General features: G+C 43.9%; 1 protein-coding gene across 4 annotated transcripts in view; it reads right to left on the bottom strand.

The window, feature by feature from the left end:
• The window catches only part of SCRN1 (secernin 1), a 72,221-nt gene that overhangs the window by 26,080 nt on the left and 21,498 nt on the right, over window positions 1-24,643 (bottom strand). Inside the window, exons 2-5 of one of the 4 annotated variants that reach the window (XM_045388964.3) lie at window positions 22,517-22,676; window positions 19,959-20,047; window positions 10,282-10,306; window positions 9,410-9,591 (exon numbers count right to left, since the gene is read on the bottom strand). In XM_045388964.3, coding sequence (XP_045244899.1) covers window positions 9,410-9,546 — 137 coding nt within the window. In that variant the 5' untranslated portion in view covers window positions 9,547-9,591; window positions 10,282-10,306; window positions 19,959-20,047; window positions 22,517-22,676. The remainder of the gene's footprint in view (window positions 1-9,409; window positions 9,592-10,281; window positions 10,307-19,958; window positions 20,048-22,516; window positions 22,677-24,643) is intronic. The other 3 variants (XM_074035299.1, XM_005549892.5, XM_065542161.2) reach the window with 3 other exon arrangements.

Here is a 24,643-nt window from a genome sequence, read left to right as displayed (position 1 = left end):
AGAATAAACCCATTAGAAGATTGAATTCAGCTGACTTTTCCTTTGGTCAATGTCATCTCCTCCAAAGAGAAGGAACAGAAGCAGGCACTCATCTTGAGGCTCTGGAACAAACAAAGGTGCTGTGAGTGCCTCTTGGAAGCCCAAGCTGTGCACACTCAAAGGCCTCCTTCCTCCTTTCCACAGGTCCCTGGTAGCCCCCTGGTCACAATGCCTCATGCAGACATTCCAGGCAGAATCCTGTTCCCAGGGCCTTTGCAGGGCCCCAACTTGCCCGTGCAAACATGTGCTAGGAGCATGTGAATACACAGTCAGCTGTAACAGCCCCGTCTTCGGAGCTTGTGACTTATCTTTTTTGATTTCTAGTGCACTCTTCTGATGTTCTGCCTGTGTGCATTCCACACTGAGGCCCTAGCACGTGCACTTGCCCTCCCATGCTGACTTTGATGTCCTCTGGCAGAGTTGGCAACAGGACCTCAGCACTATCCACAGACCTAATTCTGATTTCACCCTCCTATCCCTTGTGCCAGGACCGTGGGTCAGAGATACCCCTTTGTCCCACCTGATTATTCCCACCTGTTCTTCCTACCGTGTGATGAGGACAGAGCTACTGCTCCATAGGACAAGGGCCGTGAATAACACCAGGGTTACACCATCGCCCTCTGCAACTGAGAAATGCAGATGAATCCCATGGCACTGGGTGCAGAAGAGATGCCAGAGAGACCTGGGGCCGCAAGTCACTCGGCATCCAGAGGCCTATGTTAAAGCCATTCCCAACAGTCTCACCTCCTACATGGGGCAGATTCATGTGATTCCCAGAAGAGGGCAGTGCTCTCTGGCCCCATGCCTAATTTCACTTTGGCTGCTACCCCTCCGCATGGGCAGGACCAGGACAAGGAAGGGGAAGAAACTCAACGGGCCAAGGTTAGAGTCCCACTGTAACATCTATCTTCTGTGCAGTTCAAATCCTTCCAAAGTGTGTGCTTTGTCCAGCTTGTTCTGGGCCTGGGAATTAGATGCTCCTGAATTCAATTCCTAGTTTTATGGGACAATCTTTCCTTGGGAGCCCATGACCTTCTCACAGGTATGTCAAGCTCACCCTGCCCGTTCCTGAAAAGTTAACACATCTCACTGAGAAGGATGGGTCACACCTGTACTTCCCCTGCTTAAAGCCCCTTTGTTTAGAAACTCTGCTTATCTTTTCAACATCTGTGCCTCCATGGATTAGGAGACCCCGTCCCTTTCTATCTCAAATCAGGTAAAACTAGATTTGCCATGGACATATAATCACTGACTTGGGAAAAGTAATAAAAAGAGGCAACACTGCCCCCTTGGAGAGACGGGCCTGGTATTCTTGCCGGACTCAGGTGCAAATAATCTTCCTCCACCCCACAATCAAGCAGTCTGCCAGGCCCTTCTGGGGTCACGACCTTTTGGAAATTGGAAATTCCCAGCCTTCAGCCAGAGGGCTGGAAGCAGGAAGGCAATGCTGTGAAGTGATTGCTTGTCCCCCTGGTTTCCCCAAAAAATTCATTATGTTAAGCCTAATCCCCAGTGGGATGGTATGGTAGGCGGGGCCTTTGGGAGGTGATGAGGTCATGAGGGGTGGAGGCACCATGATGGGATTAGTGCCCTTAAAAGAAGGGCCACCAGAACACATCCTCTTTCTCTGTTCTCTGCCATGTGAGGATACAGGGGAAGATGGCCGTCTGCAAAACAGCAAGCAGACTCTCCCCAGGCAATGGGTCTGCCGGTGCCTTGATCTCAGATTTCCCAGTCTCTAGGAATGTGAAAAATAAATTTGTGTAGTTTAAACCCCTTAGGCTATGGTATGTTTGTTGTAGCAGCCCAAATGGACTAAGACGAGTAATAACACAAGTGATGGATGTGAAGGTGATCTAGGGAAAGAGCGTGTGAAACTTTTTGACTTATCTCCATCTCTCAGTGTCCTGAAATTCCTGTGTCATTGACAGTTGAAGTAAAATGTGTTCCACCACATAGAGGAGTGGCCTCTCTCAGGTTAGCAGGCCCTGGGATCCCTGGCTTAGCCGCCTTCTAGCTCTGGGGCCTTGGGCAACTCCTTTAATCCTCCTAAGCTCCAGTGTCCTCACCTCTCAAAGGGAGGAGCCCTACTTCACTGGGTGACTGTGAAAGTTAAATGAAATAATACGTGCAAAGCATGTCTTACCATAGTGTTCAGGAAATAGTAACTCTGGTTACACAGCTTCCTCCTGCCTACAAATGGTGACTGAGCCTCCTTTTAAATCACCTGAGTCCTCACATTCACCAACAACCTAAAGACAAATTACAGACCTTTCCAAATTTTCACACTGGCCTTTTGTCAAGGACTTTTGTGATTTTTAACATGCTGAAGGTCTGATGGAATGTGTCCAGAATTATAAGATGTTCTGAAATATTGGAATTGACTAGGTGTTAGTGCCATTGTTAAACACAAATGGGAGGCCGGGCGCGGTGGCTCAAGCCTGTAATCCCAGCACTTTGGGAGGCCGAGATGGGCGGATCACGAGGTCAGGAGATCGAGACCATCCTGGCTAACACAGTGAAACCCCATCTCTACTAAAAATACAAAAACTTAGCCGGGCGAGGTGGCAGGCGCCTGTAGTCCCAGCTACTCGGGAGGCTGAGGCAGGAGAATGGCGTGAACCCGGGAGGCGGAGCTTGCAGTGAGCTGAGATCCGGCCACTGCACTCCAGCCTGGGTGACAGAGCGAGACTCCGTCTCAAAAAAAACAAACAAACAAACAAAAACACAAATAGGAGTAGCAAAAGTCAGTGTGCAGGAAAAAAAAGAATAAAGTAGTTATGCAAAGGGAAGAAAGGGCAAGAAACACTGAAAGAAGGCAGCAATCTGCTGGAGCCAGTTGCTACCAGCTTGGAGAGCAGATGGTTAAATTTTAGAGATTTTGAGGCAGTTGTGAAACTGTTGGTAGCTTGAAACCCATTACGGTGGGAGTACTTACACTAAGGAAATTGAAAAAGGACTCAAACAGTGCTGCCCCTTCCCTCCACCAGGCTGGTTATTAAACATTTACCAGCATACTTCTGACAAAGAGGTTCCAAATGCTTCCTAGTTCTCATCCATGTTGAGGCCCAGACCTATCATGTCTGACAGACCTTGGATTATAAGTGGCACCCTAGGCTGGGCGTGGTGGTTCACGCCTGTAATCCCAGCACTTTGGGAGGCCGAGGCAGGCGGATCAAGAGGTCAAGAGATCGACACCATCCTGGCTAACACGGTGAAACCCTGCCTCTACTAAAAATACAAAACATTAGCTGGGTGTGGTGGTTAGTCCCAGCTACTCGGGAGGCTGAGGCAGGAGAATGGCGTGAACCCAGGAGACAGAGGTTGCACTGAGCCGAGATGGTGCCACTGTACTCCAGCCTGGGTGACAGAGCAAGAGTCCGTCAAAAAAAAAAAAAAAAAAAAAGAAAAGAAAAAATGCACCCTAACATCCAGAAAATAAATTCCCCTTTCTTTCCTTCCCTTTTTTTCTTTTCTTTTTTTTTTTTTTTTTTTTTTGGAGATAGAGTCTTGTCCTGTGACCCAGGCTGGAGTGCAGTGGCATGATCTCAGCTCACTGCAACCTCCCCACCTGGGTTCAAGCAAACCTCCCACCTCAGTCTCCCAAGTAGCTGGGACCACAGGCATGGGCCACCATACTGGGTTAATTTTGTATATTTTGTAGACAGAGGATTTTACCATGTTGCTGAGGCTGGTCTTGAACTCCTGGGCTCAAGCAATCCTCCTGCTTCGGCCTCCCAGAGTGCTAAGATTACAGGGCATAAGCCACCATGTCAGGCCCTTTTTTTCCTTCTTTTAGACAGGGTCTCAACCTGTCACCCAGGCTGGAGTACAGTAGTGCAATCCTAGTTCACTGCAGCCCTGACCTCATGGACTCAGCAATCCTCCCGCCTCATCCTCTCAAGTAGTTGGGACTACAAGCATGCAACAGTGCAACCAGCTACATTTTGCATTTGTTTTGTAGAAACAGGCTTTTGCCATGTTGCCCAGGCTGGTGTTGAACTCCTGGGCTCAAGTGATCCTCATGACTCGCCTCCTACACTGCTGGTGATAGCAGTGGTGGCCCATCTGGAGGAGCCACTGTGAAGATGCCAGCTGCAATGGGGAGGCGGGGCCTGGGTTGCGTGCTTTGTGAGGCTGGTGGGAGTCCCGACCCCTACCGAGTTGGCAGGGTGGGAGCCCCATGCTCCCAGGCACAGCTGCAGCTGCTCTGGACCTGGGCATCCCTGTGCTGTCAGGAGCCCAGGAAGCCCTTGCCCCTATAGGCTTGGAAGTACCTGCTTCCTGCTCCCTGACCTCTTCCTGCTCCCAGCGCCTGCTCCAGTGCACAGCACAGTTGTGGCTGAGCCCAGGTGCTATCGCAACCTGGCTGGGTGTGCACATGCTCAGGTGGTGCTGATATGCCAGCCCCCTGCTGCCCTGGGCTTCTCCAGACTTTGGGCACCAATAAGCACGGGAGGGAGGTTGGGAGGGCTGAGGGCAGCTCAGTGTGAGCCTGCCAGTGCCCCCCAGGATGAAAAACCTAGGCACTATGGATGGCATGTTAATGGCAGGAGGCAGACAGGTTCCTGGGAAAAGAGCAGGTCTCCAGTGAAACCCCACCCTCAAGCCAGGAACGGCCTGAAGCCTGGACTGCCAGTTCCGGGTGGAGTACGCAGCTCAGAGTGAGAACTTACGGTGCTTTTTCCGGGCCTGCCCATGACCCGATCAGCAAGCACTTCCTCCTTTCTGAGCCCATAAAAACCCCAGACTCAGCCAGACTCACACAGACACTGGGACTACCAGCTGTAGGAAGGAGCTACCAACTTTGGGCCTCCTTGACTCGCTGGGATGACCTGCCTGTGGAAGGGAGCTACCCACTACAGGTCTCCTCTCTGCTGAGAGCTGGATACTCGTCAGGATGACCTGCCTGCAGAATGGAGCTATCCACTTTGGGTCTCCTGAGAGCTGTTCTGTCACTCAATGAAACTCCTCACCACCTTGCTCACTCTCCAGCTGTCCATGTATCTCATTCTTCCTGAACATGGGACAAGAACTTGGGATCTGCCAAATGGTGGAACTGAAAGAGCTATAATACAAACAGTGCTGAAGCATGCTCCCATCCCCCACCATTTGCCACATTGCAGGTGATGACAAGGAGAGAAGAGCTGCAGTCTTTTGGGGAGTCCAGACCTAGGGGCTCCCCGAGCCAGGGCTGTGACACCCTCTTTGGGGCTCTGCAGTTCCTGGCATTTCCAAGCTGCCAGGCACCACCATGTTCCTTGGTGACTGCAGTGGAAGCCATTTGCAGTATGCCTGGTCCAGCTGCAGCCTCGCACAGAGCTAGCGCCTGTGCCAGCGCCTGTGCCGACGCCTAGAACTGCCCATCCTGCTGTAGCTGGCACACCTGGCTGTGTGCAGTGGCTGGACCCCATGCTTGCTCACATACCCCTTATCCCTCTGTGCCTGGCTTGCCCTTGGAAGGCATCAGATCCAGGCCAGTAGCGTGAGCTGAGTACAGCGTGCCGGGTCAAGTGGTAGAAAAAACCCAGCAGCCTGACCAAAACTCAGGCAAAGGTGCCACCAGCCACAGAGGTTTCTGGCTGGAAAAGCAACACCCTAAGGATCATGTGACACTGAGATTACAGGCACAAGCCAGTGTACCTGGCCAAATTCCCACTTTTATGTTAGCTTCTACTGGCTACTCATTACTTGGAACCAACTTCATGAAACATGCAAAAATGTGTACGTGTCTTTACGTGCCTCTTCCTCAGGAGAAAGGGACTAGTGGTCAGAGAACAGTGAATCAAAAATAACAGATGAAGCTTAGCTTTCAGATAAATGTCACTGAAAACACATTATAAAAACAGTATTGCCTAACGCTTACATTCCCATAAGCCTCTAGGAAACATACACAAATTATACCTTTATCTAAAAATCACTGCCTATTACATTACTACTGTCATTCCCTTATGTCTCTTTGAGCTGAGGTTGGATTTCACATGCTGCTGGAAAGTACAAAGTACCAGGATAAGTATAGGGGTAAGTGCTGTATTCATTGAATAATTAACCACAGTCTAGCAGGCCCTTGAAAGAGCACGTGAAATGGATATAGCCTGCTCTCATAGGAGCTGTCCAGGGAGGAATTGGCACTAGGCACAGAGTGCAAGCAAGGCCAGAGAAAGTAGTGGTTCCTTATACAGCAATACCTAGGGAGGCACTGAGCCCCAAATTAAGAGAATGCAACCAACTGACAGAAAGTTTCCCCTGGAGCAGTGGTTCTCACCATAACCATGCATCAGCACCAGCTGAAGAACTTGTTAAAACAGGTTGTTGGCCCCTCAGTGTGAAGTAGGGACCCAGAATTTACATTTCTAGCAAGTTCCCAGGCGATGCTTGTTCACCAGCCACACTTTGAGAACCACTATCCTAGAACTTGCCATTCAAACTGTGGTTTTTCGACCTGCAGTATCAATATCATCTGGAGTTTCTTAAAAATTAATACAGGAATTAAATCATTAAAAAAGAAATCTGGGGCTGGATGTGATGGTCCATGCCTGTAATCCCAGCACTCTGGGAGGCTGAGGCAGGCGGATCATGTGAGGTCAGAAGTTCGAGACCAGCCTGGTCAACACGGTGAAATTCTGTCCCTACTAAAAATACAAAAATTAGCTGGGTGTGGTGGCATACAGCTGTAATCCCATCTACTCAGGAGGCTGAGGCAGGAGAATCGCTTGAACCTGGGAGGCAGAGGTTGCAGTCAGCCGAGATCATACCACTGCACTCCTGGGAAACAGAGCAAGACTTGTCTAAAAAAGAGACAGAGAGAATGCTGGGTAATGAGCATGAGTTACTTTTAAGATTTTGTTGGTATGAAATGACCCTTCAAAATCTGGCTATGCTTGGCTGAACTGATCATAGCTGCTTTAAAGATGAAACCAGACCCTGAACTCAAAGATCCACTTAAGGTGCAGAATGGAGCTACCCACTTTGGGTCTCCTGAGAGCTGTTCTGTCATTCAATGAAGCTCTTCACCACCTTGCTCACTCTCCAGTTGTCCATCCCCACCCTGAAGAATCTACCAGTGACAGGTCCTCTTCACACCCTTTTTATTGCAATAGCTGGACATGGCTAGCCCAAGATGGAGTTAAAGTTATATGGTGAAGGTTAAACTCTCATCCTGTCATCTACTCCGGACCTTGCTAATTATCACAATGCCAAGTCTGTGACAAACTATCTTCTCTGTCTAACTCCCTCAGCCTTGTAGCTTCAGGTCAAATGAACCTCCCCCTCAAAGCATTCACAAATATGACCAGTCTGTGATAATCTGTGAACATCCTGCAGTGTTTGCTGAAGGCCACACCATGGAATTCTGTGCCATTCACGTGGCATCAAATCTCAGATTACTTTGAGTTACCTCTCTCCCACTATCTTCTTATATTACTCTTACAATTTCCATTGTTCAATTTTCTTCTTCCTGCAACCAGACTAAAATCCCTTTGAAGCTTTGAGCTGCTTCATGTGCCCACAGAGTCTAGCACAAAGTAGAATTCAGTAAACTCCTGTTGCTTTATTGGTTGATAATCTTAAAAAGATACATCAGGGGCTCTGAAGAAAGTCAAAAAATCCTCTTCCACTGTCCCTTAGAAATCAACTATTAAAATGGTAATTTTGCCTGTTCTATAAGTCCCATACTGCAAATACAATAAAAAATACTGGAGAGCTGTCAAAACATAAGCTCAAAACTTCTTGGTATTCTATACATTTCATTTTGCGAATCAAGAGAAGACTAGCTATAAATAACTGATTTTTAAAAACTGGCTTTTTCTGCCTTTTCCCCAGCTCAGGGAAGCTGCTCTTGCTGAGTTTATAAGAATGAGGAATGGTAAGGAAAGGTAAGAAAGGCAGGAAGTCACTGTGCTACCAAAAGGGTGTCCCTGGCAGACCTCTCCATCAGGTGGCAGAGGAGTGAGTTTCCGAGGCCGCTGTCTAAATGTGCCATTTCCCCTGCAAAACCAAAGTCCAACCCCATTCCTTTTTCTAGGATGTTAGCTTTGGGAATTCTTCGGAAGTCATCCAGTCTAGACCTCATATTGAAAAAATGAGGAAACTGTGGCCCAGAGAGGTGATGTAACTCGGTACATCCACACTAAAAGCCAAGAACTCCAGCTCCCAGCCCAATCTTCTTTCAACTATGTCATGATTTTATTTCAATTCACTATTTCAGGGACAAAACAAGGCATTTCAGAATGTTGCTTTGTTCCAGCCTACCTTCTACTTTAGTCATTCATTCAAAATTCAGTTATTGATCACTCATTACAGGCCAGGCACACAGTTCTCAGTGCTTATAACACAGGAGTGTACAGACAAAGATTCCTGCCCTATCCAGCTCGCACAGCAGGTTCCTTCTGCTGTATAGCGGCTGGGAGAGGAGAAAAAGGAGGAAAAAACAACTGAGACATAGAGAGGAAAGGAGGGAAGTGATCTCTGTTCAATTTTTCTTTTCTGGTTTACGGTTTTTCATATTTATATATATATTATATATTTCAAGTACTATAAAATCCATCCATTTAAACTATACAGTTCAGTGGTTTTTAGTATACTCACAAAGTTGTGCAGCCATCACCACAATCTAAGGTTTAGAACACTTTCAATACCCACAAAAGAAAGCTCATGCCCATTAGGAATCACTCCCCATTCTCTCACCCACATCCAAACCCCAGGCAACCACTAATCTAACTTCCTGCCTCTATGGATTTGCCTATTCTGTATATTTCATATAAATAGAATCATATAATATGGGACCTTTTGTGTCTGGCTTCTCTCTCGGTATAATGTTTTCATGATCATTATGCTTTAGTGTGTATCTATACTTGATTCTTTTTTTTTTTTGATGGAGTCTTGCTGTTGTTGCCTAGGCTGGAGTGCAATGACGTGATCTCGGCTCACTGCAACCTCCATCTTCCGGGTTCCAGCAATTCTCCTGCCACAGCCTCCTGAGTAGCTGGGATATTGGCGCCCAGCACCACACTCGGTTAATTTTTGTATTTTTCATAGAGACGGAGTTTCACCATGTTGGCCAGGCTGGTCTCAAACTCCTGACCTCAGGTGATCCGTCTGCTTTGGCCTTCCAAAGTGCTGGGATTACAGGCATGAGCCACCATGCCCAGCCACTTGATTATTTTTTATTGTTAAATAACATTCCAACATTCCATGTATTGAATCCATTGTAATCCATTCATTTACCCCATCATCTTAAAGTTTCTATCAAAAGGCACACACCATCTTTGGAAGGATTATGTTAAAAAATGCAAAGTTTAGGAAGAAATACATCCTGTCCCCATTTCCAACCTTTTCTGGGAAGTTGTTTCAAAGAATCACCGTGCAGTACCTGACCAGATCCATCCCCAGCAAGGCTTCTATCTCAGCAGCTGGCTCTCTGGTGTTGACGGCTTCATTGGCTATGCACACTCCATGTTCATTGGCTCCCATTTCTGCCCCCCAGAGCCAGGCAGGTCTGCTTATCATTATGGCATGGGTCCTCGGAACTTGGTCGATTGAAATGTAAGTGCACTGAAAAACAACCACAGGAAAGAAAACGGCATCACCTGTCAGGTACTACCTCATTTCCACCTGGGTACTTATACTGTACCATCGTATCAGTTACAAACAGAGCCAAAAAATAAAAGGCCTTGGGAATACCCTGATTCTTAAATCTTCACAACGCAGCTCAAAAGTCTCCATGGTGAGTTTCAGTCTGTGTGGCTCATGCCAATCTATTCCTGGTGCTCACGTAATAGGGCAATCATCTTGAACCAGCTATTCAGCCAGTCATCATCCTGAACATCCTAAGCCTGCCCATTTCAACAGGCACAGGCGGCTGCCAGCATTCACCAATATTGAACACAGCTATTTACGAGCCCTACCTTCAAAAGAAACTTTATCTAGAAGCCTAAGATAGAAAGCAGATAAAAGGGAAGATCTTTGTCTAAAGAAAGCAGAACCCTGAGTCCCCCTGCAAGGACCATTGGGGTTTCCTGTAACACAGTTTGATAACTTACATGGTTGCTCTAGTGGTGGAAAACAGAAAAGGATCATAACATTTGCATTTAACTACTGCATTACACTGTGGGCTTTCCTGTCTGTCCCATTTGATCCTCACACTAAGACAAAGAGGTGGACACAGAAGGAAACAGTCCCACGGAGGTGCATCTCCAGCTGCTCTCAGAACTGCAGAACATGCAACTTAGTGGGGCATCTTACCTTCTCCAGGCTGCGGTGGCTTTACCTGGAAAATGAGGGAGCTAATTTGAGTCAAACTATTTCTTCCCAAGTATTTTTAACCTCAGAACACTTTCTTCATACAAACTCTTACACAGAATCATAAGCACAATAAAATCAGGCCAAGTATGTCCAGGCAAAGGGAGGAAGAGGCCTGGGACCAGGGTGTGGGTAACCCTCAGAGTCTCGCCCTCCTGTGCTTCCCTTTTCCCTCCCCACATTGTGACCCATGGCAGAGGAACCTGCAACTAACTTCCCCATGGGGGCCTCCTGACTCTGACATTCTATGTGCCTATGACACACTCTTTGTGTGGTGGATGCTGTATTGAATTCAAGTCTCTAAGTTACACAGTGCTCTGGAGCTCTCAAGGGAGAATTTTATCAGCTGCAGGAGTCATTTACGTTTTAAACTGGGCAGCTGAAAGCAACAGCAGTCTTAGATCTTTTTTTAACTCAAGACCCAGCTATATCGACTGAATGCAGCCCACAAAGCTATTCTGTATTGACTTCCCATAATTGCTAAACCTCATGTAAGAGCTGAAACCCGTGTGGCACACACGTTGGTCAGGTGACTTTGGCTCTGCACAATTCATGTTAGGTGTTGCTCTGCACTGGGATAATGTCATTTAACTCGATAAATATTTGCAAACTGAAAGCTAATTATATCCAGAGGTTTTCAAGAGACTCTTGAATTTTTCATGGCAAATGACAATAAAATATACTCACGATTTGTCCCCTACGCCGTTCCCAAAAGTAAGTTATTCAAAAAAATAATAATGATTCTTGTAGAGCACAAAGTTGGCCACAGCAGTAATCAAACTGCTCCTCTGTGCTCTTCTGAAATGGAATTGACGTTTACATCTTAACATTGCACTCTATGTCAAAAAGTAGTCCAGGCATTGACCAACACTTTCCAAAACCCCTGTGCCAGTGACAACTTTTGTCTTGAAAGCAACAAGTAAATAGGAAACTAATCTCAGTTTCTTAAGCACAGATTTATTATACAGGTTTTTAAAAGGGCAGGAAAAGAAGTAAAAATTAGGAAATGGTTTATTTTTCCTCAAATTCATTTTTACACACTCATTTCTATTTTCTCAATTATTTACAGAGCACCAACTACACGCAAAGCATTTTGCGCTAAATGTTGCAAGCAGAAATCAGTGAGGAGGCCCAGGCCCTGTCCTTTTGGTTGGGGAGGAAGGCAAAAGCATGCACACAAATTCCTATGAGCCCAGGCCAGCTTCAGGGTCTCCAAGGCCTGCCTGCTTCCTTCCTGCAGCATCTTGCCACTGCCTCCTGCTTTGCCCTTCTGATCCACCCAACCCTGCTCTGCTTTTCCTCTTTCCTGTTCCATTACATTTATCCCCTTCTGAAATACTATAGAATTGATGGACTTATTGCATGTACTGTTTATGTATGCTATCTCCCCCAGCTAGAGTGTAAGCCCCAAGAGGGAAAGGGGATATCTTTGTTATTTAATTCACTGACATACCCCAAGTCTGATACATATCTGACATCAATAAGCCTTTTTTTGGATGGGTGGCTGAGTGGATGGATGGAGAAACTACAAAGATCTAAGGGAGCATAGAAGGTAAAAGTTCAAAGAAATGAGGAACACATCCGCATGGTCCTCTAGAGGCTGGATCAAGTGGGAGAAATCTGAGTTGACTTTAAAAAACGGGCCAGCCATCAAGGTGGCTAAGGACTTAAGAGAGGAAGGGGCATGTCAAGGGTCTCCATAGTCCAGAGAGGTGTCTGCTGTGCCACGTGGGGGAGCTGCCATGATGTCATTAAGGCACAGAACTGCAAGGGCTTAATACGGACTGCCTGATTAAAAAAATGTTGACAACTGAATCAAAAAGACCAGATGGTCTTCGTAGGAGTTCAAAATATATGCAGCTAACTTGCTTTTCAGGCCAAACTCAGAATGGTGAGGAAGGAAGGGGATCCCCAAGTAGCCAGATGGGCCCAATCAGCCCTCCTAAGCACCAGACCGAAAGCCAGGCAGCCAGGCAGCCAGGCCCCGAGCCTGGAACACATGCCCCGTGCTGCATCTTTGTCACAGGCCACAGAGCATGGGCCTCATAAGGGCTCTTCTATGACAGCCATTCACACCTGCTCTATTATGTTTTAAATCTGGCTAATCACAACCAGGTGAGCTGGGGGAGGGGTAAACACACTTGTCTCATGTAGATAGACTGGCTACTTAAAATCCCACTTTGGGAGCAAATCTCACAAAATCAGGAACACTTACACAAAATTTAATTAGCTAAACTCGGTAAAGTCAGCCATCTAGAACATGAACTCCACAGCCATTTTTAAATATAAAATCCACCCACCTTTACAACTGCCACATTATTAATGAGCCAGAGAAGTCAGATTTGAGGAAGCAAAAGAGGTTTCTCCAGGTACAAATAGCCAAAAAGCACCTGACATCTTCTTTCTGTGTGGCAAAAACAATTTAGTTCCCCAAGTCAAAATTCCTAGCTTAATTTCTATTAGAAAAGAAAAAGAAAAAAGGAAAGTGTTCACCACTTAAAAGATGGATCTTTACAGAGATGGTTCTGGTCTCAGCTTTGGTTATTAAAGTGAACTGTGGAAAGAGATGAGCAATTGGTCTTTCTGCCCCACGGCCACTCCCACCCAGCCTTTCATAAAACAAATCTGTCAGTTAGTGTGACCTCTGGGTGCCCAAGTCACATAACAATATAAGAATGCCCAGAGCAGGAGTGTGCAGAAGCATACTTCTAAATGTCAGCATGCCCAGTGCTAATCAGGGGGTTCCCAAGGATCCGCCTGTCCTGAGCTTGCCACTCTCTCAGGGACCACCCGCCAGGTTAGGTTGGAGGATAGAAAACATGAGCCTCGAAAAGACCCTAGAGCCAAAGACAAAAATAATTCTGCAGAGCAAGCCCTTCACTATTTTGTGTGATTACGTCGGAAATGAAAAAGCAAGATCAGCTTTATGCCGTCACTTCACCCCATCCACATTCCAACACACACTATTTCTGGATACCACCCAGTGAAAGGGGAAACAGAGACACTCACACAATAGACGTTTCAATTAATGAAACACAACCATTGTGCCTTTCGTACTGTACTCAGATGGTGAACACAACCCTGGCACCACCAGCAAAAACCATTGTGAGATGAGGTGATGAGTCAGCCAAACTTCTCAGGGTGGGGGAAGATGGCAAGGAAAATGGGATGCTTTGGAGAGATGTTTTTAGCTTTCACAAATTTGTAGCTCTAAAGGAACATTGATAATTATCACTGAGGGTTTTTAATTTATTTTTAATTACATATGTGAGTGTGTGTGTGTATTTTTTGTTTGTTTTGGAGATGAACTCTTACTATGTTGCCCAGGCTGTCCTCCCAACACCTGGGCTCAAGCGATCCTCCCCTCTAAGCCTCTCAAGTAGCTGGGACAAGAGGTGTGTGCCACCATGCCCTGCGTGTTTGTTTTTATTTTATTTTTTTGCCCCAGTGTCTTGCCTGCTGTTTGACTGGTTTTAGGAAATGTATTCTTAAGGTTCATATACGTTTAAATAAAGACAAAAGAAGGTGCTGAGATCAGAGGACAACATCCTCAACCATACTTTAGAAGAACTGTTTTTTATTTCACTGAAGCATAAGATCTTTGGGGAGGAACAATGCAAAGGTCTGAGATCAGAAATGCATTTGGGAAAGGGGACATTATGGAAGGAAGTCCTCTGCTAAGCCATGCTCTCTTGGAAGTGAGGGAGACACTTCTGACTCCATATAAGACTGGGGACTCCAGATTCTGGAGCTGGCTAGAAGAAAACAAAAAAAGAAAGAAAGGAAGGAAGAAAGAAAGAAAGGTGGCGGGGAGAGGGAGGGAAGGAGGGAGGGAGTAGGGAGGGAGGCAGGGGGGACAGAGGGAGGGAGGCAGGAGGGACAGAGGGAGGGAGGGAGGGAGGGAGGGAGGGAGGAAGGAAGGAAGGAAGGAAGGAAGGAAGGAAGGAAGGAAGGAAGGAAGGAAGGAAGGAAGGAAGGAATAGTGCAAATCTGTCCAGTGAAGGAAGGAAGGAAGGAAAGAAGGAAGGAAGGAAGGAAGGAAGGAAGGAAGGAAGGAAGGAAGGAAGGAAGGAAGGAAGGAAGGAAGGAAGGGAGGAATAGTGCAAATCTGTCCAGTGAAGGAAGGAAGGAAGGAAGGAAGGAAGGAAGGAAGGAAGGAAGGAAGGAAAGAATAGTGCAAATCTGTCCAGTGGTCATGAAGCTTTGCTCAGCTCTCCCTGACTCCAGACTGACTTGTACTTTCCTATTGTAAGAAATAATTTTCAGAATTAAAATTCAGCTCCCCCCACCCCCGCAACATACACACACCCCACACACCACAAACACAGCCTCCATCTGGACAATTTTACTAACAATGCTACCAGCCATCATTAACTGGTAATTTTCTATTCTTCTTGTAAATATTTTCAATGATAAAGGGGAAATGATCTACCAAAAGCCTTCCCCAAATCATGAAAGTTATATAAACTCATTGATGACACTGAATCCATACAGTATTTCATGTAGTGGAAAACAGACAAAAATTTAAGCTAATTTGAAAAAAAATGAGGAAATGATAAAGACTTTAAAAAGGAAATAATGAAGACAATATTTATTAACAAAGAAAGACTCTTTTAAAAAATATTATGTGTCAAATCTAACTTTGTTATAAAGAATTCTGTCTCCATAAATTCTGGTATAATTAGCCTCTTGGACACCAAGTATAAGTAATGTAAACCTTAGCCAAAATCCCACTGTTTTTCTGGAAAAGAAGTCTAATGTTGGATCCATTTTTTTTTCCTAAATAGAAGGTTCAACCATGTAAGAATGGACCTGTATCATCCATTAGCATGCATGCATACACAGGCACACACAAACACATACACACACACACACACACACACACACACACACACCTGCACACCATAATCCAGGAAGTTATTCCTCTGCTTCTTCAACACGTCTACCTAGAGGGAGGGCAGGACTTGGGGTCAAGTTGAGATGAGTTCTCTGATGCATCCTCAGAGAGGACAGAGGCGCTTTCAAATATTGATACTTATTTACCCATCCTACCCCGCAACCAAAAGAGATGTTATTAAAAGCCCAGAATACACAAGGGAAAGACTAAAGAATATAAAATTAGGATGTTCCAATCTGCAAACTGCAGCTGAAAAAAAATATCCAGTGTAATTTCGGAAACTGAGGAACTCTGTGCTGGAGGATCTTATTTCTTACTCTTCTAGTCTTAAGTACAGTGAATTTAATATATGGAGATGATGGCTGGATGGGACTGACTGACAGGGGGATAGAGGGTGGCTAAGTGGACAAGTTGAAGGGAGAGCCGCCTGGAAAGGAGGATCAGTTGGCACATGGGTGAGTGGAAGAATGAGGAGTCCACAAGATTTTTTGCATGATTTTTGCATGTGTCCAGAGGTTTCCCCAGAAACGTCATACTTGAGAGTGTCGACGTCCCAGGAAATCATTTTCTGAAAATATAACCATCTATTATATAATTAGTTTCATATAATTATTAAACAATATAATTATTAAATAATATAATTATGTATATATAATTATTAAATAATTTATATAATTAAATTATTACATACTAAATTATATAATAGAGGGTTATATTCTCAGAAAATGATTTCCTGGGACCTCAACACTCGAGTATGAGGTTTCTAGGGAAACCTCAGGATATGTGTTTAAAATGTCATGAACTGGACTGGGCGTGGAGGCTCACGCCTGTAACCCCAACGCTTTGGGAGGCTGAGGTGGGTGGATCACTTGAGCTCAGGAGTTTGAGACCAGCCTGGCCAACATGATGAAACCCTGTCTCTATCAAAAATACAAAAAACATCTGGCTATGGTGGTGCATGCCTGTAATCTCAGCTACTTGGGAGGCTGAGGCATGAGAATCGCTTGAACCCAGGAGGCAGAGGTTGCAGTGAACTGAGATTGTGCCACTGCACTCCAGCCTGGGTGACAGAGTGAGACTCTGTCTCAAACATAAAATAAAATAAATAAAATAAAATAAAATAAAATGTCATGAAATGGCTGAGGAATAGATGGGTTTTTACGAAAAGTTCTTACTCTTCATAGTTTAAAAGTCTGTATTTTAATAGTTGCTTGTATAAAAGTTATGTGATAGTAATTGTGGCTCCTAGACCTAAATATGGAAAGAACCCATCATTCTGTACTTGGGACAAGTATAGGAGATGGAGACAGAAGTAACTGTGAGGGAACTAAAGGGGTAAGAGTAAGTTTGAAAAGCAGATTCAGCAGTATGTGATGTGCCAAAGATAGTTTTGGAACTGAGACCTGGAGTCACAGCAATTCTCAACATTAGTTCATTCTTTAAAAAAAAAAAAATCCTTCTTCCCAATGTTCTCCTTAAAGCTTTACAAAGTGCTTTCATGCATCAGCTCACGTGTGTCTCACTAAAGCCTGTAATGCAGGCAGAGGGGAGTACTATGATCTCTATCTGGCAAATAAGGAAACTGAGTTTCAGAGATGCTCGAAGGCCCAAGACCCTATCAAGGGAGAGGCAAAACACAAACCTAGGACCCCTCTCTCCTGGGCCAGAACTCATCCTCCTAGTTTCAGGTGGTTGTAAATTTCAACTGACATGCATAGTGGAGTGTCAGGTTAAAGGGAGAAGCGGATATTGGTGTTGAGGCCTGGAAGGATAAACAGAAGTCTACGAAGTAAATGAGAGGAGGGAAGAAGAAGGATCTTCTCAGCAAAGGACAGAAAGAGCAAAAGCACAGAAAAATGGCAAGTGTGTTATTTGTTCAAGAAATGGCAAGCAGTTCAGTGTAGCTGGGGCCTAGAGTACAAGCTGAGAGGGCTCAGCTAAGAATGAGAATAGAAAAGTAAGCAGGAAATCATACAACACTTATGGAGGTCAATTCTTATAAAAGCTTTACCCTATGACCCAATGATGCTACATTTGGAAGTACATCCAATGGCTATCTCTACACATGCACAAAATGACTTATGTACAAGGTTCTTCACAGCTGCACTTGCTGGACTAGCAAAACACTGGAAAGAACCCAAGCATCCACCAATAGAGCGCTAATTAAATAAACTACGGTATATCTCCACAATGGATTACTATGTACCTGTAAGAAAAAATAAGGACAACCTCTAGATATAGAAAAATCTTTAGAAAATGTTATTAAGTGAAACTAGGAAAGTGCAGATCTTTTCTGTAAGTTCAAAGTTACATATTAAATAATCATGTTTAATAGTAGTGTACATAAGGTGTTGCATTCACACACAAAAATAGAATATAAGGCCAGATATTCAGTTTTTTGTGTGTTTGCATAAAATACTGGAAGGATATGCATGAAATTAATAAAAAGAGTTATACAGGATGGAGACAAGGGAGGAAGACTTCTTACTGTGAACCTTTTAAATATCATTCAATCTTTGAACCACATAAACATATGATTACCTATTCAAAATGAAAAACTGCATTTTAAAATGTCTTTAGCCAAATGAGTTAAAAACTTATGTCTACACAAAAGACTGCACACAAATATTTATAGTACCTATGTTCATAATTGCCAAACTTTAGAATGAACTAAGATGTCCTTCAATGGGTGAATGGAAAAATAACCTGGTATATCCAGACAATGGAATATTGTTCAGTGATAAAAAGAAATGTGTCATCAAGCTTGGAAAAGACAGGAAGAAACCTTAAATGCACATTACTAAGTTAAAAAAGCCAATCGGAAAAGGCTACGCACTGAATGATTCCAACTATGTGACATTTTAGGAAAGGCAAAAGCATGGACACAGTAAGATCAGTGATTTCTGGGGGCTAGGGTAGGTGGGTGAATTGGTGGAGCGCAGAACCTCTAGGTAGCAAAAGTATTCTCTATGATTCTACAATGGCTTGTCATTACACATATAGGTACACCCACAGGATATACAACACAAAGAGTATAAACTATGAACTTTAATTAATAATACTGTATCAGGCCGGGCTCGGTGGCTCACACCCAGAATCCCAGCACTTTGGGAGGCCAAGGCGGGTGGATCACTTGAGGTCAGGAGTTCAAGACAGCCTGGCCAACATGGTGAAATCCCGTTTCTACTAAAAATACAAAAATTAGCCAGGCATGATGGTGGGCACCTGTAATCCCAGCTACTTGGAAGGCTGAAGCAAGAGCATCGCTTGAACCCGGGAGCTGGAGGTTGCAGTGAGCCGAGATCATGCCACTGCATTCTAGCCTGGGTGACAAAGCTAGATTCTGTCTCAAAAAACAAAATATATATATATACTGTGTCAATACTGGCCCATCAATTGTAGCAAATGTACCACACTGATGCCAGACGTTACTAGCAGTGGAAACTGGGGGCAGGGTAAGGGGTTGTTTGGGAACTCTGTGCCTTCCGTTCATTTTTCTGTAAACATAAAACTGCTCTAAAAATAGTCTATTAATTTAAAATAGAAAAGAAAGAAAGAGAATAAAAGAAAGGAAAAGAGAGCAGGGTGCCAGTTGGGAAGAGTTCTGAATGGCATACAAATCAGCTTGGACTCTCATCCTTTAAACAATACGAAATACTTTTCAGCAAGGGAGTGATGGAGCTATGTTCTGGGAAGAAAATTTTGGTAACCCTGTACGGAGAAGAAACAGGAGAAAGAGACCCAGGGACGAATAAGAAGATTGTAGCAGAAGAGAGATGGACTCAGTCTGAACGAGTCAGGGGCAGCGGGGAGGAGATGGACACACAAGAGAGGGGGCAGCGGGACTCAGTGACAGATGTCCCTGTGCACTGGGGATGGGGACAGGGGGAAGTGAGGGTCAATGTTTCCTGTGGGCTTCTAGCATAAACGTGGCCGACAATGGTGCTGTTAGAGCAACAGGGATATATGAGCTGGGGGAAATGAATTTGCTTTCTTACCTGTGAGGTTATTTCACCTGCAGAATATGCAAGTGGGAATGCAAAGAGGAAGCTCAAAACACAGGTATGGAACTCAGAAGAGAGGTCAGAGCTGCCTTAGAGGCTAATTATGGTATATATCACACTGTACTTATGGAAGGGGATAGAATTTAACCTAAACATATCTGAGTAATCATATACTATTGGTTAACTAGCAAAAGAAATCTAGCCTCGCCCTTAAAATAATTGTAACCATGAGAGTAAAATAAGAGTTATGTAGCCTATCCTCCAAAAAAGAAAACAAAATGTTTTGAAATATTCATTTCAGACATGTTTATAAATTGCTTTGTGTGATTTTTGAAGTTACTACGGCTACTTAACAAATTACCCCAAACTTTAGTGGTATAAAACAACTTTTTTAATGCTCATGGATTTGAACAGCAAATAGCAAGGATAATGCGTCTCCACTCCAGTGTCTGGGGCCTGGAATCATCTGAGAGACTGAGGAACGATAGAGAGAGGAGCGAGAGAGAGAGAGAGAGGAATGAGAGAGTGAGAGAGAGAGAGAGAGAGTGAGAGACTGAGAGAGAGAGAGAGAGAGAGAGAGAGAGAGAGAGAGAGAGAGGCTGTATCCTTTTATGGCCCAGCCCTGGAAGTCACAGAGCATCACTTCCACCATGCTCCACTGGTCAGAGCAATCACAAGCCCTCAAAGATTCACAGTGAGAGTGAAGGGCGTAGACTCACCTTTCCCTCTTCATGGGAGGAGTGCCCTTTGCACTGGAAGAAGGGCACGTGGGATGGGATTTGGTGCAGCCACCTTTGGGAACTTAAATCTGCCCATGTAAAAATCAAAGATTATTTTAGTTTGTATGTCTCTCAGGAAAAAAAGGGTAGAAATGTTCAGGAAGGACAGACAGGGAAGGTCAGTAACAACTCAAACCAGCAAACTTTATCCACACAGAGTCCACTCTATTCCAGGAAAAGAGAGAAACATTTGAACCCAAATAACGTGAACATTCACTCACTGATGAATACCCATTTAAAACCTAACATGCTTACCAGGGAACCTAGCACTCTTCTTCAACTGTAGGAGAGGAAAGTTCCACTAAAGTTTCAGGGGTTTTTATTAAGTTAGTGGCTCAGTAAGAGAGGAAAGTGGGTCTGGTGAAAGCCCAGTAGGAGACAGTCTGCCACCGGATCATCCAGACAGCCCATGTGAAGTCCTGCCCACTTGTCTGTTCATTTCAGTGCCTTTGTTAAATTCATGTAAAATAAGCAGCCCCTCATAGAGTTCTGTTCCTCTTTGGTGCTAATTACTGCTTTTAAAGAACTGAAACAGAGCCAGTGATTTAAGATTTAGATAAGAAAATAAAATACACATTGGACATAATGGAAGAGTTTAAGAAAAAAAAAGAAAATACAAATTGATGAGTGCCTATTTGAAACCAAGCACAAACATCAGAAAAATCAGTTTATTTTGTGAAGCACAGAGCACCAAAGAAGAGAGGTTATGCAGTGAAAAGAGCTTCTTCATTTACTAGCCCTAATTTATTTTCTGCAGATTTTCATTTCAAATTACCATCTAAACACACACACACAGAGAAACACACACAGGTAAATATACTTATAAATAAAACATAACCAAGAAGGTCATGCCTTGAATGCAAAGATGGTTCAATTTGTCACATAAATATAAAGAAAAAAATAAGTGATTATCTCCATAAGTACTGAAAAGATACCTAACAAAATTTAATATCTATTCCTGAGTTGTTATTTTTAGAAATACTCAAAATAGAAATTCATGTATACTTTTTTTTTTTTTAAAGAGATGGGGTCTCACCATGTTGTCCAGGCTACTCTCAACTTCCTGGGCTCAAGTGATCCTCCCACCTCAGCCTCCAGGGTATCTGGGACGACAGGCATGTGTCACTGTACCCGGCTTACGTATACTTTTTAACATAAGCCAGGTGCAATGGCACACAAAACTACATAAATCTCAATCCCAAAATCACCAGCTTACTTAATAGGGAAGCACTAGAGACAGCCCCACTCAGGTCAGGTGCAGAGCCAAGGACAACCACTATTTCTACTACTACTTAACATAAAACCCGAGATATTAAGCCAAAGCAATAAAACAAGAAAACAATTAAAGACAGAAGAACAACTAAACAGTCTCTATGTGAGGGTGATATAACAATATACCTGGAAACCCCAAGAGAATCAATGATAAAAGCTGACACAACCAATAAAAGAATTTAGTAAAATGGCAGAAAGTACAATTAACATAAAATAGCCATTGTGAAAGTTTGACAACACATTCTGGGAATACGAAGAAACAGGCATTGTCATACAGTGCTGATGCGAATGCAAAATGGTACACCACCTATGGAAGGAAATTTGATAATATTTAATAAAACTACATTTTTATTTACCTGTGACCCAGCAATTTCATTTCTAGGCATGTATCCCAAAGAAATACTGACAAAAATAGTATTTTTAAAAGACTCAAAATAAGAATTAATGGATAATGTTTTATCATGATAAAAATATATAAACTGAGGCCAGACATTATGACAGATGCATAAGGCTGTTATCCACTTCAGTGTTGTTTGTAATAGCAGTAGCCTGAAAACAACCCAAATGTCCAGCAGCAATATGGGGCTGGTTAACTATGATAACATCCATAGAATGAAACACCACACAGTTCTAAATGAGGAATTATGACCTGCATGTACTGTAGGGAGTGATCTCCAGAATATGTTTTGAGTTGAAAAATACAAAGTAGAGATTCAACCTTAGCAAGCTGATTGAAGAAAATAAAATAGTAAAATAAAAATGAAACAAAATGCAAAGTAGAGAAAAGTATACATGGCATGCTGCTGTTAATCAAAGAAAGGAGGAAAGGGACCAGGATGAATACACACATGTGTATGTGATTTATTACATATATATGTGTAATTTTGCAAATGGAAGGATAAACCAAGATCTTCCAAAACTTGATTACCTATAGGGCAAAAGATCATGGAGTAAAGGGGACAAGGATAGAAGTCAGACTTCTGTGAATAAATCTTGTTTTTTAGATTTCACTTTAGAACTATGTACATATTTTACTTAATTACAAAACAACGGCCATAGGAGTGAGCATAGAGCTCTCCCATGACCTAGTTTTCAAGGCTATGAGCAAACCTGCATGGAAACAGGAATCAGCAGAACTGACATGACAGCTCTGACTTGTGAGCAAGCTTCCAAGAAAAGAGAAAAGAGAGTAAGTGTGACTCACGAGACCGCAATGCACGACGTACCTCAACCTTGCTCTCCTGTTCGTGATCAGCAGCCGAGAAATACACAACCTCTTGCACTTCATCTCTGGGTCGGGCTGAATTTTTCCCAAATACCACCAGACCATCCTTAGCACGTGGAGGGAAGGCCACAAAACAGTAACTTGGAGGAGCTGCAGCCATCCTGAAAAGAGAATGCCAGCGAGAGTGGAAGCAGGCCTCACATGGAACATTGCAACAGTGAGTTCTTCAAACATATTTCACCAGCTAAAAGGGTTTTACTATTCAACTGTGCACAGCTAGCTCATTAAAAGATCCCAGCTGCCAAATGAAGGTGGGGCGCCTGCAGTGGAATGACAGAGCCACCAAGACCAGATATTGTTTAATACTCTGTGGGATTAAATGAGCTCAGATTTGCAACAAACCACGGCGGCAGCCAAAAGTGCAGTGACGTGGGAGAAAGGAAAGGAGGTTATTGTTCTAGGCAGAAGACACAGACACACACCACACATACACACACTGCAATCTGTTCACAGTAATAAAATAATAAATAAACATACCTTAATACTAACTACACAAGTGCCTCAGATCCAGAGATGCATAGCCACCACATAACAGATTTGGGGTGTGATGTGGAAATGGGTCTAGAGGTCAATTGAAAGATACCCTGCTTTGTTGTTTTTAGTAGTTTTATTCCACCTCGATGACATAACACTCAAACACCTTTTGGTTTTCTGTCCACCTCCCCAGCTGCTCCTGGACTGGCTTGTTCTACCTGGCCAGTGCACATTCTCACTGCTTCATCCTTCTTTCCTCATTTAATGCTCTTTTCTAGCTGGGAAAATGCATCCATGCTCAGAGCTTCCCTTGTCAGTTACACGCTGATGACTTACACATTTAATTGCAGCCGGGTTCTCATCTTAAGCCTCTGACCTACAGACCCAACTGCCTGCCTGATATCTGAGGCTGATTTCGTCTTCTTCCCTTTTCAAGGTTCTTTATCTTGGTAGCCAAGGTAACCATCCTTGCCATTTGCTTCTCCATTATCTAATATGTCACCAAGTCCTGTACATTCTGTCTCCTAAATCTCTATGGAAACCTCCCACTCCTCTCCACCTCCACTGCCACCACCCTGCACCAAGCCACCATCATCTCCAGCCTGGACCACTATGGTAACCTCCTGAGGGGTTGCTTCAAAACCTCTATTACTCCCCACTCCAAAACATTCTCCACACTGCAGCCAAAGTGATCCTTTTAGAAGGAAGATTTGATCACGTCATTCCTGCTTAAAATACTTCAGCAGTTTCCCAAGGCTCTCGGAATAAAGACCAAAATATGATCAAGTTTGTTCCCCCTTCCCAGCCCCATCTTCTACCACTCACCCCTCCACTCTCACAATGCCGCCACACATGCCTTTTTCTAGTTCTTCCAGTGCCCGCCAGACCTCTGCACATGTTCCACCCTTTGTCCTAACCATTCCCTTCCCTGCTTCCTGTACCAAAACTATCTGCCTGGTTAACTCCTGCTCTTTCTCGTACCAGCTCAAATATCACTCTAGTACTCTCATTTGTGTTGCTGTACTATACACTCTCATAGAATCCTGTCCTTTTCCTTCAAAGTAATTATCATAATCTGAAGTGCTTATTTTATTACCAACAATCAATATTTAGCCTCTCCCAGCAAAATCAAAGCAATATGAAAGCAAGGACCTTTCTCTTTTGCACACCGCTGGAACCGCAGCTCTACACTATGTCTTGTGCAGAGTAGATTTTAAATAAGTGATAAACAAGTGTTCTTTTCTTGTTTATTAATAGTCCACCATACTGAAGCTGACTCTCTAACATCTCTCTTTTCTCCCGCCATGCCTCTGCACCTGGTTTGAATGCCCTTCCCTTAGTCTTTGTACATATCCTTCAGGATCTGATTCAAACCCCTTTCTCTCATAAAGACTTCTATAAAGGACTCTCATTTATTCAGCATCCACAAGCACTAATACATCCATTTTGTTCTAAAAATAATGTACATTTGTTGCTTGTATATTTCTTCACCTGTTTCAAAGAAAGCTCCCTGAAGGCAGGACTCGTGCCATCCAACCATAGTAGCCCTTTCCCCAACCTCTGGCATTACAGGTACTCAAGAAACATTATCTAG

The sequence above is a fragment of the Macaca fascicularis genome, chromosome 3, assembly GCF_037993035.2.
Source record: "Macaca fascicularis isolate 582-1 chromosome 3, T2T-MFA8v1.1".
NCBI classification, from domain to species: Eukaryota; Metazoa; Chordata; class Mammalia; order Primates; family Cercopithecidae; genus Macaca; species Macaca fascicularis.
This window is presented reverse-complemented; position numbering and strand designations above follow the sequence as displayed.